This window comes from Vidua chalybeata, chromosome 8 (genome assembly GCF_026979565.1).
Source record: "Vidua chalybeata isolate OUT-0048 chromosome 8, bVidCha1 merged haplotype, whole genome shotgun sequence".
Lineage (NCBI taxonomy): Eukaryota > Metazoa > Chordata > Aves > Passeriformes > Viduidae > Vidua > Vidua chalybeata.
Window position 1 is genome coordinate 30307680 of NC_071537.1, and position 15528 is coordinate 30323207.

The 15528-nt window shown below is 37.3% G+C and overlaps 1 protein-coding gene across 4 annotated transcripts in view; it reads left to right on the forward strand.

Annotated features, from left to right (window-relative positions):
• The window catches only part of REEP3 (receptor accessory protein 3), a 45358-nt gene that overhangs the window by 15258 nt on the left and 14572 nt on the right, over nucleotides 1-15528 (forward strand). For all 4 annotated transcript variants that reach the window (XR_008432001.1, XR_008432002.1, XR_008432003.1 and 1 more), the window contains exons 2-6: nucleotides 1099-1171; nucleotides 5415-5491; nucleotides 5992-6112; nucleotides 7426-7539; nucleotides 14711-14858. Coding sequence is in view for 1 of the 4 variants with exons in the window: in XM_053948586.1 (XP_053804561.1) it covers nucleotides 1099-1171; nucleotides 5415-5491; nucleotides 5992-6112; nucleotides 7426-7539; nucleotides 14711-14858 (533 nt within the window). In the remaining 3 variants the exon portion in view is untranslated. The remainder of the gene's footprint in view (nucleotides 1-1098; nucleotides 1172-5414; nucleotides 5492-5991; nucleotides 6113-7425; nucleotides 7540-14710; nucleotides 14859-15528) is intronic.

Sequence of the window (15528 nt, forward strand, 5' to 3'; positions counted from 1 at the left end):
AAGATCAGTTGTTTCTGAAGAAGTGTTCTTAAAATTCTGTTTTGTCCCTGTTTATGTTTATAGCAGTTTGAGAGTGATATGTTGAGAAGATAAATTGCTGTTTAAATTTAAAAATACATTGTTTGTTTGTTTTTTTTTTTCTTATAGAAGTGATGCTACCTGACAGTGAAGTGAGTGGAAGTGTAGCTGAAATATCTGTAAAGTGAAATACTCAAGCTGTTTCCCTTTCATATGCTTCAATTCAAGATACATTACCAGGCTACTAATAGTTATTTAAATAACTTTGGAGTGCTAGTTTTAGAATTAGGGAGAGGTGTATAGATGACCAGTAACTGGTGGAGTTATTAAGCATGTCAGACACTTGGTAGTGTTTATGGTGTTCAGGAACCTCTTCTGTATCTTCTCTTTGAACAAATAGTTTCCACTCTTATAAAGTCTGTTTTATGGGTTAAAGGATGAACAAAGGCTTTTCTTATCTCTGATACTTAATGGTTATAATTTCAGCCAAAACAAGGGAAGGTGTGAGACATTAGAGCTGGTGTGTTACTGAATAGAGTTTTCCACAGGGACAAAAATCAATTAAATTAATTCCCACTTTTCCTCTCTAAATGTTGCTGTTGCAGAGTTCTAACAAAAGGAGATGAAATTTTGTAAGTCAGTGTTGTCTTAAAATTATTTTGGAAATAAACTTCTGATAATCTCATAAAAGTAGATGATTGTGATAAACTACTGGTAGGTTCAGAGGCTCTTCAAGTGTGATAGCACTGCCAGTGCTATCTTCTGGTGTGGACAGGCTGCAGGACTGGTTTTACTTGTAGAAGAACCAGAACAACTGGTTTTACATTATCTCTTAGAAACAGCCTTACAAAACAGTTTGTTGTCTTTAGGGCACACACCTTTTTCTGTTCATGTTCTAGTTTTGTCTATCATGAAACTTCCTCCAAGGAACATATAACACTGATTTTTTTTTTTTTTTTTTTAATGCTAGAGAACAGGATTTTTTATATGAAGTTGGCTGCATTGTTCTAATGATGTATTGTCACTGTTTTGTGATATACAGTGTTACAGATCCTGAAGGCTCTTTCTGTTTTCCAATAGGCTGGTGTTTGGGATGCTGTATCCTGCATACTACTCATACAAAGCTGTGAAGACAAAAAATGTGAAGGAATATGTAAGTCTCATTCCTTTTAATTGTTTAATTACACACCTCTGCTGACACATGTTCATTGTGTAATAAATCATATGAAAGCTTGAATTGACTGTCTTACTGTCAGATACAGCACTTGTGTGAACCTAGTGGTAATCCTCTGGTTTTGTTTAGAGGGCTAAAGTTAAGGTATCTCATACTTGACATAGTTTTATGCTGAAACATGTTCAACACACTATGCTGTATATAGATTTTTTTAAAGACTATTTTTAATGTAAACCTTTAAGTCTTGGTTCCATTTCAGCAAAGTACAATAAATAACACAGTTTTAGGCAGGGGATAGAATGAAAGCTTCCTAATTCTTCCAACACCTCAAGTATAAGTATTGACAAACTGATTCACAGTGACTACTAGAAGAGCAGCAGCAGCTCAGTAGGGGACTTGGAATCTACCTAAACAAAGGTTAGTTCTTGCTAGTGTATTCTTCCTCAAAGAGGAGAAAAAATGTAACCAGGGAAGGAAAAGATTTGGTTAAGGTGGTGTGGAGAAAAGAAGGAGAACAGTGAGAAGAGAAAGATGGAGAAAAACACGATTATAGTTACTTCAGTTTTTAATTAAGCTATTAAATGATTTACTTGTCAGTGTGAGCAATGATGATAATCATGAGAATGTTAACCAGTTGCAGTCACAAGGAGCTTTAGTCACTGAGCTACTTCCCTGTTTTAAGAGACAGCCTGGCTTGATTTCAGTAAATAACCTGTCCTGAATCTTGGCCTTAACCTGGCTGCCCGACTCAGGGTGGGGTCAGGGCGATCAGTTACTCTTAACTTGGCAGCCATAGCTGTGACCTAGGGCTGTTGTCTGATGTGTGATGTCTCCACTTTGTACCTGGTTGTACTTGTAGATTGTGGTAGCTGTTGTTCCTCCCCTTGAATGTCTTAATTTAGTCTGATCACCCTATCAAGGCCTCAAAGGACATCATATTTGTACTTCTGATTTCTGTGTACAAGCTGATTGGAGCTTGTTTGTGAGATAGAGCTGGTGCCTGCCAGAATTAAACTCATGGGAGAAAAAAAATCACCAAAACTAAGAGGAGAATTTTCTCTGTCTCATGCTCGTATTACTCTGTCAGGAAAGTCAATAATGCAAGGAATTTATAATCTGCTTTTCCTCCCTGCTCCTTCAAAACTGATGCACAGGCTAAATAGGGCATAGCAGTTTCCAACCAGAATAAAGGAAATCACTTCAATTGAAGAGGTTATCGTCTCTTGCACTATGTTTTCTAGAAAAAGAGAAGTAATATTTTAGAATGCTGAGATTTTTCTCACCTCAGTTGTCCAGTTAGCCATGACCTACCTGTCTTTCTTGGGCATCCTTACACAGGACCCCTGCTAGTAGTGCCTGGAGTTACATTTTTTCAGTTCTTTTAGTGTGAACCTGTGGTCTTTGAACAGTCCCAGAACTTGCAGTCACATACAAAATATTCATGGCACCAAGATGAATAAGAGCCATCTCAGTGACTTTTTCATTAGCAGGGCATGACAATGACTCATCAGTGAATTATCACTCCATTGCTGGTTGGGTTGACTGTCCAGATAGGTCTTAGGGATGATCCATGGCTGTCATTTTCCCAGCTGGGTCATTTTCTTTCACAGCAAAGGGTTTAGATTTAGATGCAGCTTTCCAAATGGCACAGGGCTGCTGCCACTCGCATTATGACCCAAGCACAACTTCCTTTCCAGGGTTTTGTGTGGCTCAGGAGCCATCTGTGTTTGTTGCTGATTTGATAAGAGCTTTGCAACAGTAAAATATTTTACTCAGCCACTACTTCCGCCACTAAAAACTAAGCAAACAAAAAGAACAGACATCTTGACTTATTGTGTAGGTCATGATGCAGCAAACTGGTCAAAGATTATTTCTGGGAGAAAAAGTATTGTGCTGATTATGGTAATTTAAAAGACTTATGGACTTCAATGCTAAAAATTAGAATCTGTGCCTTTGAAGAGATTTATTTCTTGTTGTAATTACCCATGGTTTAATGGAGTTGACTAAGATATTTGAGATGTTTTTTCACTGTATTGCACTGACATACTTGAAATAAGCATCTGAAATGTAGTTTATAAGTCTGAACAGACCAGCGTTTTCAAATCCTGGCTTCCAAATCCTGACCTGAAGAATGTGCTTTAGCCAGAGCCAACAAACGTGAGCTTAACACTTGGATGCTAGGGAAAAAAACCCTCAGTGAAACAAATCTGTAATCAGTCTTTTAACATGAAAAGTAGAACTCAATCAAAACTTCTGTTACTTGAAGTAGATGACAGTGTTCTGGGTAGTGTGAAATCTGACCTTCAATTTTTCATGTCCTTTTTTTCTTCTGTTATGAAAACCCCTCTTAAGACACTCAGGTTCATTTGTCAAGGATACTTGTGGTACCTACTGCATTAGTTGTACTAGAATATGATTTGTGTTTTATACAGCAGGACTCCTGGCAGATCTCATGTGCCCTTCTGCAGGACTTTTTTAGCTGTTCCTAGCAGCCCAGGAGAAGTTCTACTTCCACTGTTGTTCTTGATTGGGTAAATAGGTGTTGATTCAAGAAAGAACAGCCTGGATAAATAATTTTGGGGGAAAAATACAGTTTTGCATGGCATCTTAAAAAATGCATTGCATTATGCTTAAGTTCATGGGGCAAGGTTGGATTTAATTTTGTTTTCATTCAGGTGTTGACTCAGGTTCATGGAAGGGTCACCAGTCAAAGTATCACATGCCTGTCAGCAGTGACTTCAGCTGTTGTGTACATTTGTCTTCATTTATTCAAGCCTAAAATATCTAAATCCTCTGAGAGATTGAAGTGAAGAATGTTATCACATGGTTGAGTTTCTTTTCAAACTGAAACACAGAAGAGCATTTAAGATAAATGGGTCTCAGGTTCTGACAGAGGAAGTGGTTTTAAGCTATAATGCACATCCATGAAATAGGCAGCAGTGTATCATTAGGTTTTGAGTAGTTATTTAAATCCACTTCAAAAAAGATTGTTTTAAAAGTGAAGATTAAATCTGAGCCACATCCTTTGTGGGAAAGTGTGTATGTGTATATATATCTTCCCTTCGAAAGAGAGTACCATGAATTTAGGGCTCAAACTAGTCTCTTAACAGTTGTGGTGAATTTGTTTTATTCTTTGCTGGTTTATGGTTTTTTGTTGTGTTTTTATTTGTTTGTTTGTTTGTTTGTTTTGTTTTTTTTTTTTTTTTTTAGTTTTTGTTTGTTTGTTTTTAAATGGTTTTGTGTTGTTGCAGGCTTTTTTTTTTTTCTAGGAATTTAAAGAAAATGTGGATGTTCAGTTTGTACAAATAACCAGTGGTGGTTTGCAGTGACCCATTTTGGAAATACTTTGCATTTGGCATCTGATAGCTTAGGGAAGACAAAAGCATTGGGAATTATTTCTGTAGTATTCTGAAAGATGTAATCAGCTTAGGCAACCAAATTTGAACAAATGCTCAAGAAAAATTAGTGAGTCTCTTAACTGTTATAAAACAAACTATACTATTTTAAGAACATTGTCTGATTTCAAAGCAATGATATATAGTGCAAATGTTAAATAAAAAAATGTTTATACCTGTAAACCCCATAAGCATTAACATGTGAATTTTTTTATTAACAAGAATTTTGTAGTTCTTGGCATATAAACAGAATTAAAATCTCCATGAAAATGCTTTTTATGTTGCCTTGCCTCAGTGTTAATACCGTATCAGTAATCACACGCGTGGAACTTAATGCAAAGCTGAATAACACATACTGTGAAATGAAAGCAAGGGCTGCTTCACTAATGCTGCCTTTTGTGTGCATGGTATGCACATAAACTTATATATGAACATATGTTTGAGTGTGGAAGAGAATGAAATACCCTTTAGTGTTATGGTGGCAATTGCTCTTTATACTTAAAAAAAAACCCCAAAACAGTTCAGAATTGGTAGACTATCCTATCACTAAAGCTTTGTAGAGACAGAATGAAATCTGAAAAGCAGCCTAGGTGAGGTTGTGACCCTGGTGACACAGTTATTTCACTGAGCTTGTTGCAGCTTCCACCAGTTCTACTTGTGAACAGAAATCTTTCTGCATCGTCACCTGATCATTTTGCCTGAAACCTGGTTTATGAAGACTGAACTACTGTTGAATATCTTGCTTTGACAACTCTGAACACACTGTACAGTGTACAGTGTAAAGGTGAAATCAAAGCTCTTAGTGAAGATGGTATTTTAATTTCCAGGTTCGCTGGATGATGTACTGGATTGTGTTTGCTCTTTATACAGTGACTGAAACAATAACTGACCTAACAGTCTCTTGGTAAGACACTGCTTTTTATGAACTCTAAAGGAAACTGTATTTGTTTCTGATGTTTTTTGATTTGTACTGATTTCTTTTGTATAAAGTAGTTGTGCTTATGGAATAGCCCTTTTTACAGGAAAAGATCTTGGTGCATAGGTGAACAGCATCTGTTTTCCAGTTTGCTGTACACTGTCACTTAAAGTAGGGACTATAACATTTCCATCTTCATTGTAGAAATTGAACAGGGGAATGGAACTCTTAAAGGGATGGCCTAGAATTTCTCTGTGCAGGAATGTTTAGTGAAAAGCCAAGTATATTAGCTGTTGTAATTTATTAAATGACAGTAGTCCATAAATCCATAACTCATTTAATTTTTGTCCAATGTAACTTCTTGTATTTGAAGAATCCTATATGCTACTATAACTGAGGGTTTTTTTAAAGATCTCTTCATAATGATTAATTAGTGTGCATTTTTTACTGCATTTGTTGATTTTGTGCAACCTTTAACTTGTCTGTAGGTTTCCACTGTACTATGAACTGAAGATAGCTTTTGTTATCTGGCTCCTTTCCCCATATACTAGAGGGGCAAGTTTAATCTACAGAAAATTCCTCCACCCACTGCTTTCTTCTAAAGAAAGGGTAAGAAATTACTTCTCAGATTTTTAATGCCTAATATGGAAACACCATATGCTGAAATAAAAGCTGTTGCTGGATACACTATAAAAGCAGAGCAGCTTGTTACTGTCTTGCCTGGCAGCATGAATTTGGACTAGCAAGGCAAGTGCACATGACTGTCCTTGTCTGTGCTTCTGTTTCACTTGCCTGAGCAGACAAGGTCCTGCTTCCTATTGACATGAGAGCTTGGTGTTCCCTGCTCTGCTTGATGCACTCTGGGGAGCCCCTCTGAGCTGAATAGAAGAGATGCAGCTTGACTTTCTACTGCAAGCATGTGTACAATACTCTCTGCACAGAAATATGAACACAGCTTTACTAAAAGCTGTTCATGTTAACATTTTTTTCTAGCATAAATTAGTAATAACACTTCTCAGGATGATTGACATCGATGGTTTTTTTTTTTTGGTTTGCAAACTGACAAGATAAGAGACTTATAACTGAGTTTTAAGGGTAGACCAGTCTGCAACAGTAAATACCCAAACATAAAAATAGCTAGAAGATGGTTAGCTTTAGTCAAAGTATGACAGGGACACACCTCTGCTTAGCTGTTTTTCAGCATCCTGTTTGGATGTGTAGAAAGAGCAGTTAGCAAAGGTCTGAAGACAAGCACTGAGAAACCTCACACTACAGAAAATAGCATTCCTAAAGGTCAGTTCATAAGGCTAGGCTTGGCCTTTATGAGGCAAAGCAAGTAGCTGACAAGATTGCCACTGATAGGAACAGTAAGGTCATCTTGACCTTCTGAAGATTGTGCTATAAACAATTTGCAACTTTGTAAGGTGAAAGGATACTTCCCTGTAGTCTGCAAGCTGTCGGGAAGTACCTTGCAGACTTTTATCTTCAACTCCAGGCATTTACCAGAGCTGGAGATAAATGTCATGACTGTATTGTCCTTGGTGCTTAACTATTTCAAAGCTGTGGCTTTGGAAGTTCTTTATAAGTCGGCTCTACCTTTCTAGGCGAGCTCCTTGACTTCTTCATCTTAGATGATGTTATTTCTTGAAAAGCCTCTGTCCAACAAGTTAAGCTTACTCTCTGTAAGGAACTTGTTGCAATGTTTCTGAGCTGTACAAAAGTGATCTACTTTGTCTTCTTGTTTGACCACATATAATCCTTTTTTTAAATGAGAGAATTGTAACGAATGAAACATCTGAATACAAAGATAGATCCCATTAAATATTTCTTCTGTCTTCCTTTAATGATGGAAAAATAATACTGTGGAGTAATTTTGCTCTCTTATGAATAGCCTTCTAAAATTTAAAATATTTTTCTTTTAGGAGATTGATGAGTACATTGTCCAAGCCAAAGAAAGAGGCTATGAGACCATGGTGAATTTTGGAAGGCAAGGGTTGAATTTGGCAGCAACTGCTGCAGTGACAGCAGCTGTAAAGGTAAGTTTCTGCTCACATTAATTGCTTTTGAGTTTGATATAGAGCAGTGTAATTGTAGTGAGGATTTACCATTCCTATATATAAAAGATAAATTCTGCAAGTCTACTGAAAACCTGGGATACAATTAAGGCTTGCAGCCCTCTCGTCCTCATACTTTGTTTGTTGATTTGTTTGTTTAAGATGGCTTGTATTGTTATTTCTTGGATGATCAGATCAGTTTACTCCAATTCAAAAGGTACCATGCAGTTTTCTGTGCAGGCTTTTAATAAAGATGACCATTGTTTCTTTTCTGTCTCTGTTGTGCTTTCTTGTTGATAAACAAACTTTTTAAAGGATTTCTGGCTTTTCTGCTGTTTTTCTCCAATCAACCTGAGGTAATGCCACATATGAATTAAGGCATGAAAGACTACTACCATGGTTAAAAATTCTCTTGACACAATTAACCTGTTTGCAACTTGTTGAGTGAATTATTAAATTAATATACTAAGCATAATAAGGCTGCATATTGGTGTTTAGTATAGACTTGCTTTGTCATGTGTTTTCCATTAAATTAAGGAGTAATCTGTTGTTTTTCCCAGATTACCTTCCTACAAAAACTCATCACCTTCAGTATTTCAGAGAGCTCTGGGTGTAGGAAGACAAAATACAAGCTTATATGTAAGATTCTAAGCAATTTGTGCACCACTGAAAGGAATATACTTCAGACAATGTGTATCCTACCTAACAGTAATTTAAACCAAACCAAACCAAAAAAAAAAAAAAAAAAAAAAAAAAAAGAGAAAAATGTGTATGTCCAAATGAAGTCACAGGTTTAAGGCAATCAGCATTAATTTCTTCCTGAGAATAAATGGAACCATTGTGCTCATAGTAACAGCACTGAAAACCTGAACACTGTCAGTAGATAACAGAAAACAGTGTAGAGATCCCTGGCTGTCAAAGTTGAGTATGTGTAGCTGGCATTTAGATTAAATGTCTGGGCTTCTATGTGAACTTCCTGCATTATAAATAAAAGACATTCCTTAAAATAACATTTTCACATGCTACCTCAAAAAGCTTTGGAAAAGTAGTCATGCATATCTTGTTTGTTCATTTTCTCTTTTTTTAAAGATATGTGTGGGTGGTAGCATTATAACTTTTTGTTTTTAAATATGGTCATAATGAGCCTAAAATACTGAGAAAGTGATGAAATTTGATTACTGTAGGGGTTTTATTGTTATTCAAATTCTTAATATTGCCTTGAGACATGAAATAATTTAGAATGCAATAGAGTGCACCTCCAAAGGAATGAAAGTATTCAGAATGAAAATGGCTTATTTAAATAAACCAAATAGATACAACACACAAACACCCAAAGTGCTCTACTGGGAGAAAAAGTTTAATTGCTAAATGCTAAAATGCAAATTCTCTGTATTACAAATTTATTACAATAAGCACCTGTAAGGATTCTTATGCTTTGTGGGTGTTCCTCATGTTTGGCTATGATTGGATATTTCCTTGTTAATTTTTAGGGTGTAACAGAAATATTGTAAAGTAAGTAACTCTGGTATCTCCTCCCACTTTCTTCTGAAATAATGAATAACTTTTTCTGAAATGTCTGTGTTTAGATTTCATTGCTATTCAGCTGTGACTGGCAAGATGCCGCTCTGTTTGTTAAAACTCGTTAAACATGCTCATGAATATTTGTACAGAATTAGTTCAGTGCAGATCAGATGCTTGGGAAAAGCAACCACCACAATACCAAAGACCTAAAATAGGCAAGATTTTTAAACAGTATGAAAGAGGAGACTCACTGAAAAAAAATCTTTATTTTGGCATGTTAAGCCTCTTGGGTTTGTCATTCCAAAATGCTGAGCGTGCCTGCTCCATGCAAGCAAATGGACGCAATGTATGTGTTCTTGATTTTGTTCCCTGTTTTTCAAGAGTTGACTGCTGCCTCCAGCAGGTGAAAAGATTATCCCTTCACCAGGAGCCAGTGGAGCATGCTATAGGATTTCAGGAACAGAACTGTAGTAGTGGGATCAGTCTTAATGGGAAAGAGAGCACACTTTCATCACTAATTTTTTTTTACCCATTTTTTTTAATAGAGCACACATGCTTATTCTGACATAGCAGTTCTCAAATTAGGAGAGGGGGAGAGGCTAAACATGTGTGCAAAGTTAAACCTATGTCAAAAGACACTAAAGTGTCCAAGAAAACTGCTTATGCTGACTTTAGGAGGGTGTTAAAAATGGCTTGGAAACTTGCTGAAATACTTTGAATATCAAATGTGGGAGAGAGTGGTTTTCTTCAATGGTTGTCAAAGGAATATGGGATTACCATTAAAAGGCTTGTTGGCTCTGTTAGGGAGGTTGGAGTAGCCAGCCAGGTCAGTCTGCTGAAATTTGACGTAGATTTAAACCTGCTCCCCTATAGTTAAATTTAAATGTATTTGGCAGGAGTCGTGGCTTACAGCTTACATTCTCATACTGATACTTTTAGCTGGTAGTAGTTAGCCACTGTTCATATAAAATGTAGTGTTTCAAAACCTGCTAAATAGCATACATTAGCAAAATAAATTGTGTTAAATTGGCATGTCAGAAAATAAATCTTTATCAAATCTGTATTTCAGGAGATTTGGAGATGAAAGATAGTCTGTGATGAATTTTTATATATTGAAGGAAATTTTATTAGTAAGAGAATCAGAAACAAGATGCCTCAATATCTCAGTACTATATGGATTTGGGGAAATTATATCTACAACACTTAACTTTCAATGATATATCTCATACTTTGATGCATCTGCTTTTCAGGTCTTCTGAGATGATGGTTACCTCTATGTTTCAGTTTCTGCCAATCCATTAATTCAGATTTCTTGAGCTACTAGTAAAAACTGGTGTCTTTATCACTATGAGCAGGGGGACTGCTACTTAAGCTGTGAAATACTCTCTATGAAGTGTTGTTGGTGGTGAGGGCTGTGTTTTCTGAATGCCTTCTAGTCATCCTGAATCTGCTGCCTTTTTGCTGATTGAGTATTATTCTCCTGGCCTTGCTCACCCTTCCCCTTATCCCCACTCAGGGCATGGCAGAGGAAGGAGGTATCTTGCAGCCAGCTGTGGCACACAGCCAGTATCACTCTGGGGAGCAGTACTGCTTTCATCCTCCTCCCTGCTGGGGCTGCCTGGCATGCTACAGAGGTCATTCACAGGACAGCAGTCCCTCTCCAGGTTGGGAGGGAGCAGAAGTCATTCCCTGTCAGCTTGGATCGGATCAGGGAGAGAACAGCTGAGAATGTGGGTGCTGCATGCTGCACAGTCCATTGGGAACTTGTCCAAGGAAGGCAGGCAGCTTCAGGCTGTGATCCTGGCCACTGAGGGGTGCAAGTCCCATGTGAACAGCAAAAGAGTCCCTGAGGCAGACAATGTTTACAGCAACTTCCCTGCCTTAAGCATACAGACTATAAAAGTACATGCTCAATAACAGAATAGAAAATGGCATTTCATATATGAGGGTCAGCTGATGAGACTGTATACTAATAGCTTACTAGAGATTGAGTAGTCTTGAAAGGAGACCCTTAAATGGGCTATATTTATTTCAAAGAATTGATTTAGAAACATATGATGACTTTAATTGGTGTTTCACATTAGTCACTGCTAATGAATGTGGGCGCCAAAAAACATTTAGTATGTTTTAGGAAATGCTATTGAGCAATGAAGAAAAATCATTCTTTAAGACTTGCATTTTGTTTAAGACAACACACAGGCTTCACAGTTCATCTCTCTTCAGTGTTTGCCTACAAAGAAATTTTAGTGCTGAAGTTATGTGATTTATTTTCTTTTTCCCTGGCATTGTAAATGTATGTGTCTCAATCTTTTGTGCTGTAATTTAGTTACCAGCCTCTGGGCTGAGTGCAGCCTGATGTGTTCCTTCCTTACTGGCAGGGACTGTTGATGTATGGGCCACCCGTGGTAGCTGCTCTGCCATCTTCTCCTGAGCAGCATCTTGGGGTGTGTGTATCTGGGGAGAGGTGATGGCTGCTGCCATGTCCATGGCATGGGAGTGGAAGCAGGAGATCCTCTTCAGCTCCACCTACAATTGAATTGCTCTGCTTTCAGTTTTTAGGGCAAATATGTTGCTTTCACGCTGTAACTCTTTGACCTTTCAAACAAAATATTAAATCTCTTAAAGCATTATTCTAAATGTGAATGTTACTCTCACATTTCCTGCTGTAAAGGGTATTTAATCTCACATTTCCTGCAGTAGGAAGGGATTAAATATTTTTCAGCCAGACTTTGGTCCTGAGTTGATAGTAATCCAGATCTACACAGAATACTTTGTTTCAGCAAAAAGCAATTAACTGCTGCTTTTGGGCATGGGGGTGGAAGAATCTTCTTAAGTCTTAAATGCAGTGTGAGCACAGTGCTATGCACACTCCCACAGAACACCTTGAAATTTGTCTTTCAGTCTATGCAGTGGAGTTAAAGTAGAAATCAATCTTGATTTGGCTAGACTGAATGTTCCCAGGGGTGGGATAGAGACTGGGGGCCTTGTGGGGAGTAGCTGCATAGGATTAGTTTAATGTGTGATGGGGACTGTCCAGCACAGCAGTGATTGTGCAGCTCCCATTCCTACTGTGACTCTTGGGCATGCATGCTGCATCTTTATTTGTGTATATATCCTTTCAAACTTCTCAATGTTTTCTGTGTGTAACTTGAGTAAAACTTTCCATCTTGGCAAGTAGTTTTGGAATGAAGGGCCCATTGTATAAATCCCTTACGTCCTCCCTGAATGAGGCAGTGCTCCACAGGCTCTCCAGCTCAACCGTGCAGTTTGGTTAAGGGCACAATGTTATTTTATGGCACATACTTGACTTTTTTTCCCCTTTGAAAAACAAAATTCTGTATCCAAAAGCTGCACTGGAAAATAGGGCTGAATGTTCCTAGCTTGGATCTAGTCCTCTATCTACAGTGGAATAAGAAATAGAGGCTTGTAATGTGAATTCTTAGTATGTTAGTTGTTATAATCTTAATTGCATTATTCTATGCAATTTCCAAATGTCTTTTTGTAGTATATCACATGATGAATGAACTTGCTGAGCAACTGTTAAACAACTGTGTCTTTCTGTACTTTTGCTGCTGGCCAAAACCAGCTTCTGTCACTATTTTAAGTAGACTCTGTTCATACTTGGTGGATGGAATTGTGCTGAATTTGTATGGATTCTGCTGAGAACCAACTAGGTCCATTTTTCATATTCACCAGTGTTCAATGACTGAGACTTGAGTCCTGTTCAACTTCTTTAAGCATTGGACACAGGCTGATGAACAGTCTTGTATGTTATGGGAGATTAATATATATACTGTAAGCTGTTACTTGTCAAAAGAAGCAGTTCTTTCTCCAGTTCTGTTCTCCATGTCCTAGCAGCTGATAAAGTTCTCTGGCATAGCTGGTTCCTGATGTAGTTTAATTTAAATGCTTTTCAGTGCAAAAAGTGGAGTAGTGGAAGGGCAGGATTTTTCCTGCCTTAGGAGGAACTTTAGGAGACCTGCCTCAAATGAGCCATTTTGGGGAATAAATTTGACTTTGGGATTTCTACAGTCTTTGATACAGACACTGTGCAGTGTTCATAGTGCATTTTAACTCAAAGACAAGCTGTACTTTTTGAGAATTGAGTCATCCTACAAGTATGTAGGAAGAGATAGAAAAGTTAAGGCTTCTACTTGTCTCACAAGAAACCTTTTCTTTGTTTGGTGACAATGTATGAATGTCACCATATTCATATAATTGTCATATGTCAACATATGAATGTTTGGTGACAATGTATGAATGGTGGAGTGAGAATTATAATAGGTTTGTTGTGCTTCAGTAGCACACTGTCCACTGTCTTAATTTTATATGCTGTACTAATAGCTAGTCATTGGAAAATTGATATTAGGTTTCAGCCACTTTTCCCCCTGCCCTTTGGTTCCCACACAAACTTAAGGAGCTTTAATTCAACTCTCTCTTCACTTTACATGGCTATTTTTAACGTGGAGTAATTCAGTGTGCTGGTGTACCAATTGCAAACAGTTGTTGTCATGAGAGTGGGAACAAATGGCTGTGGCCAGCAGTGCCAGAATTGCCTTCTGCTGGTATTGTTGCAGAGAAAGGTGTATGGAATTGTACCTGGGTTTCTGCTCCTGCTAGCTAACATGCTGGTCAAACGAAGAATTTTACTTTAAAGCTTCATTTGTAAGAATGAAGCAAACTCTTTAACACTTGCTTGAAGTGGAGTTCATGCATGGGCTTGTCAGCCTTTCCCTGAAATGGTTATTTTTTGCCTTATGCTGGAGAGGGAAGAACTAAATGGTTTTTTTAACATGACTTTGAGTACTTGTTCTCATGGTCTTATTCTTTTAGTTGCTTATGCAATAAATTAATCTTTAATGCTTTAATAATAACATCATCTGATGTAAGATGAAAGAGCTGCTGGATGACCTTTCTTTCCATCAGGGAAATTTCCATATGTTCCATATGGAAAAAAAGTGAAGACAATTGGAGAAGGAATACTTAATGTTCATATGTGATTAACTATTCTCCTGTGTAGCATTAGATTTTGGGTTGGTATTATGTCAGTAAAGCTATATTAGTAAGAGGACCTGCTAGCCTGGAGTCCAGGCAGAACCTATTTGGTTTGTGGTTTCAAGTTTCTGTCAACTGGAGCTGCTTTTATAGTGCTGCCAGTTTCTCAGTTATTTGAGTTAATGTTACAGAGTGTATTTTTAACGCTTTTCTCCTTAACCTTATTCAAATTTGTGGAGGATAAAATATAAAATGGCAGAAAACTATCTTCAGCCATACTCTTTAAAGTGGAAGTGTTGCTGTCATGCTACCTTGAACTGCCATGTTTGAAGTGAACATTTCTGATGTCTGTTTCTTTTAAACACTTACCCTTGCCCAAGAAGTCTTTATTGCTCAGGTTAAAGGAGTGAAATGCAGCATTTGTAATTAAGCTGCCAGCTTGTGTAACTTTGTCATCTGGGAGCAATGTACAGTTAAGTGTGGGCAAAAGCAATCCCTAAATCAAATGTAGAGCAACTGCATGTTCAATGTGTTTTGTTGTGCAGCAAGGAAGCATGGGCTTAAACATCTTAACCCAAGCTGAGCAGCAAAGTTAAACCTGTGCCTGGTTTCCAAAGATACTGTTACTGTATTTCAGAGCCAAGGTGCAATAACTGAGAAACTGAGAAGTTTCAGTATGCATGATTTGACTACTATACAAGGAGATGAGCCTGTTGGACAGAGACCTTATCAGACATTGCCAGAAGCTAAAAAGAAAACCAGAGCCTCTACAAGTGAATCTTCAGGTATGTATCTTTTTTTCTTCCCAGCCTAAAAGAACAAAAAGCAAAAGCAAAAGTGGAATAGCAGAAATACATTCACCCCATTTCTAAATAGAAAAGGCCTCAAAGAATTCCAGTACACTTAAACAGGCTACACTTAAGCAAAGTAAATTATGACAGTTAAGAAATCCTTCCTGAATTACTTTCTTCTCACAGCCACTCTCAGTGTAATCATTCTGTATTCATTACTCCTGTCCTTGCCAATTGGCAACAAGAATTTATTGCCAAAGTAAAACTTAATTGAAAGTCAAACATTATGTGATTAAGTGGTGTTTCTGTGATAAATGTACAAGAAGTTAAACATGAGAGCATATGGAATCTCAGTAAATAGAAGAGAAAATTAATAGCTATTAATTCACCAGGTTTGTAGTAATAGATCAAAATATAAAATTGTTTATGGTGATAGGAATAATAAAGGCATCAAGTTTTCATAATGGACTGCTGCCCATTATGCACTTAAAAGATGGTGTATGGTGACCAATGGTTTTGTTCAGAGATACTATTATTTCATTATTATATTACTGTTGTAATATAATATGTACTGTTATTGTCATCCTCACTTTGCTCTTGAGCTTGTGATGCTTGAAGGAAGGTTTTGCTGGAAGTCTGGTAACTATACTTCTATAAATGGCAA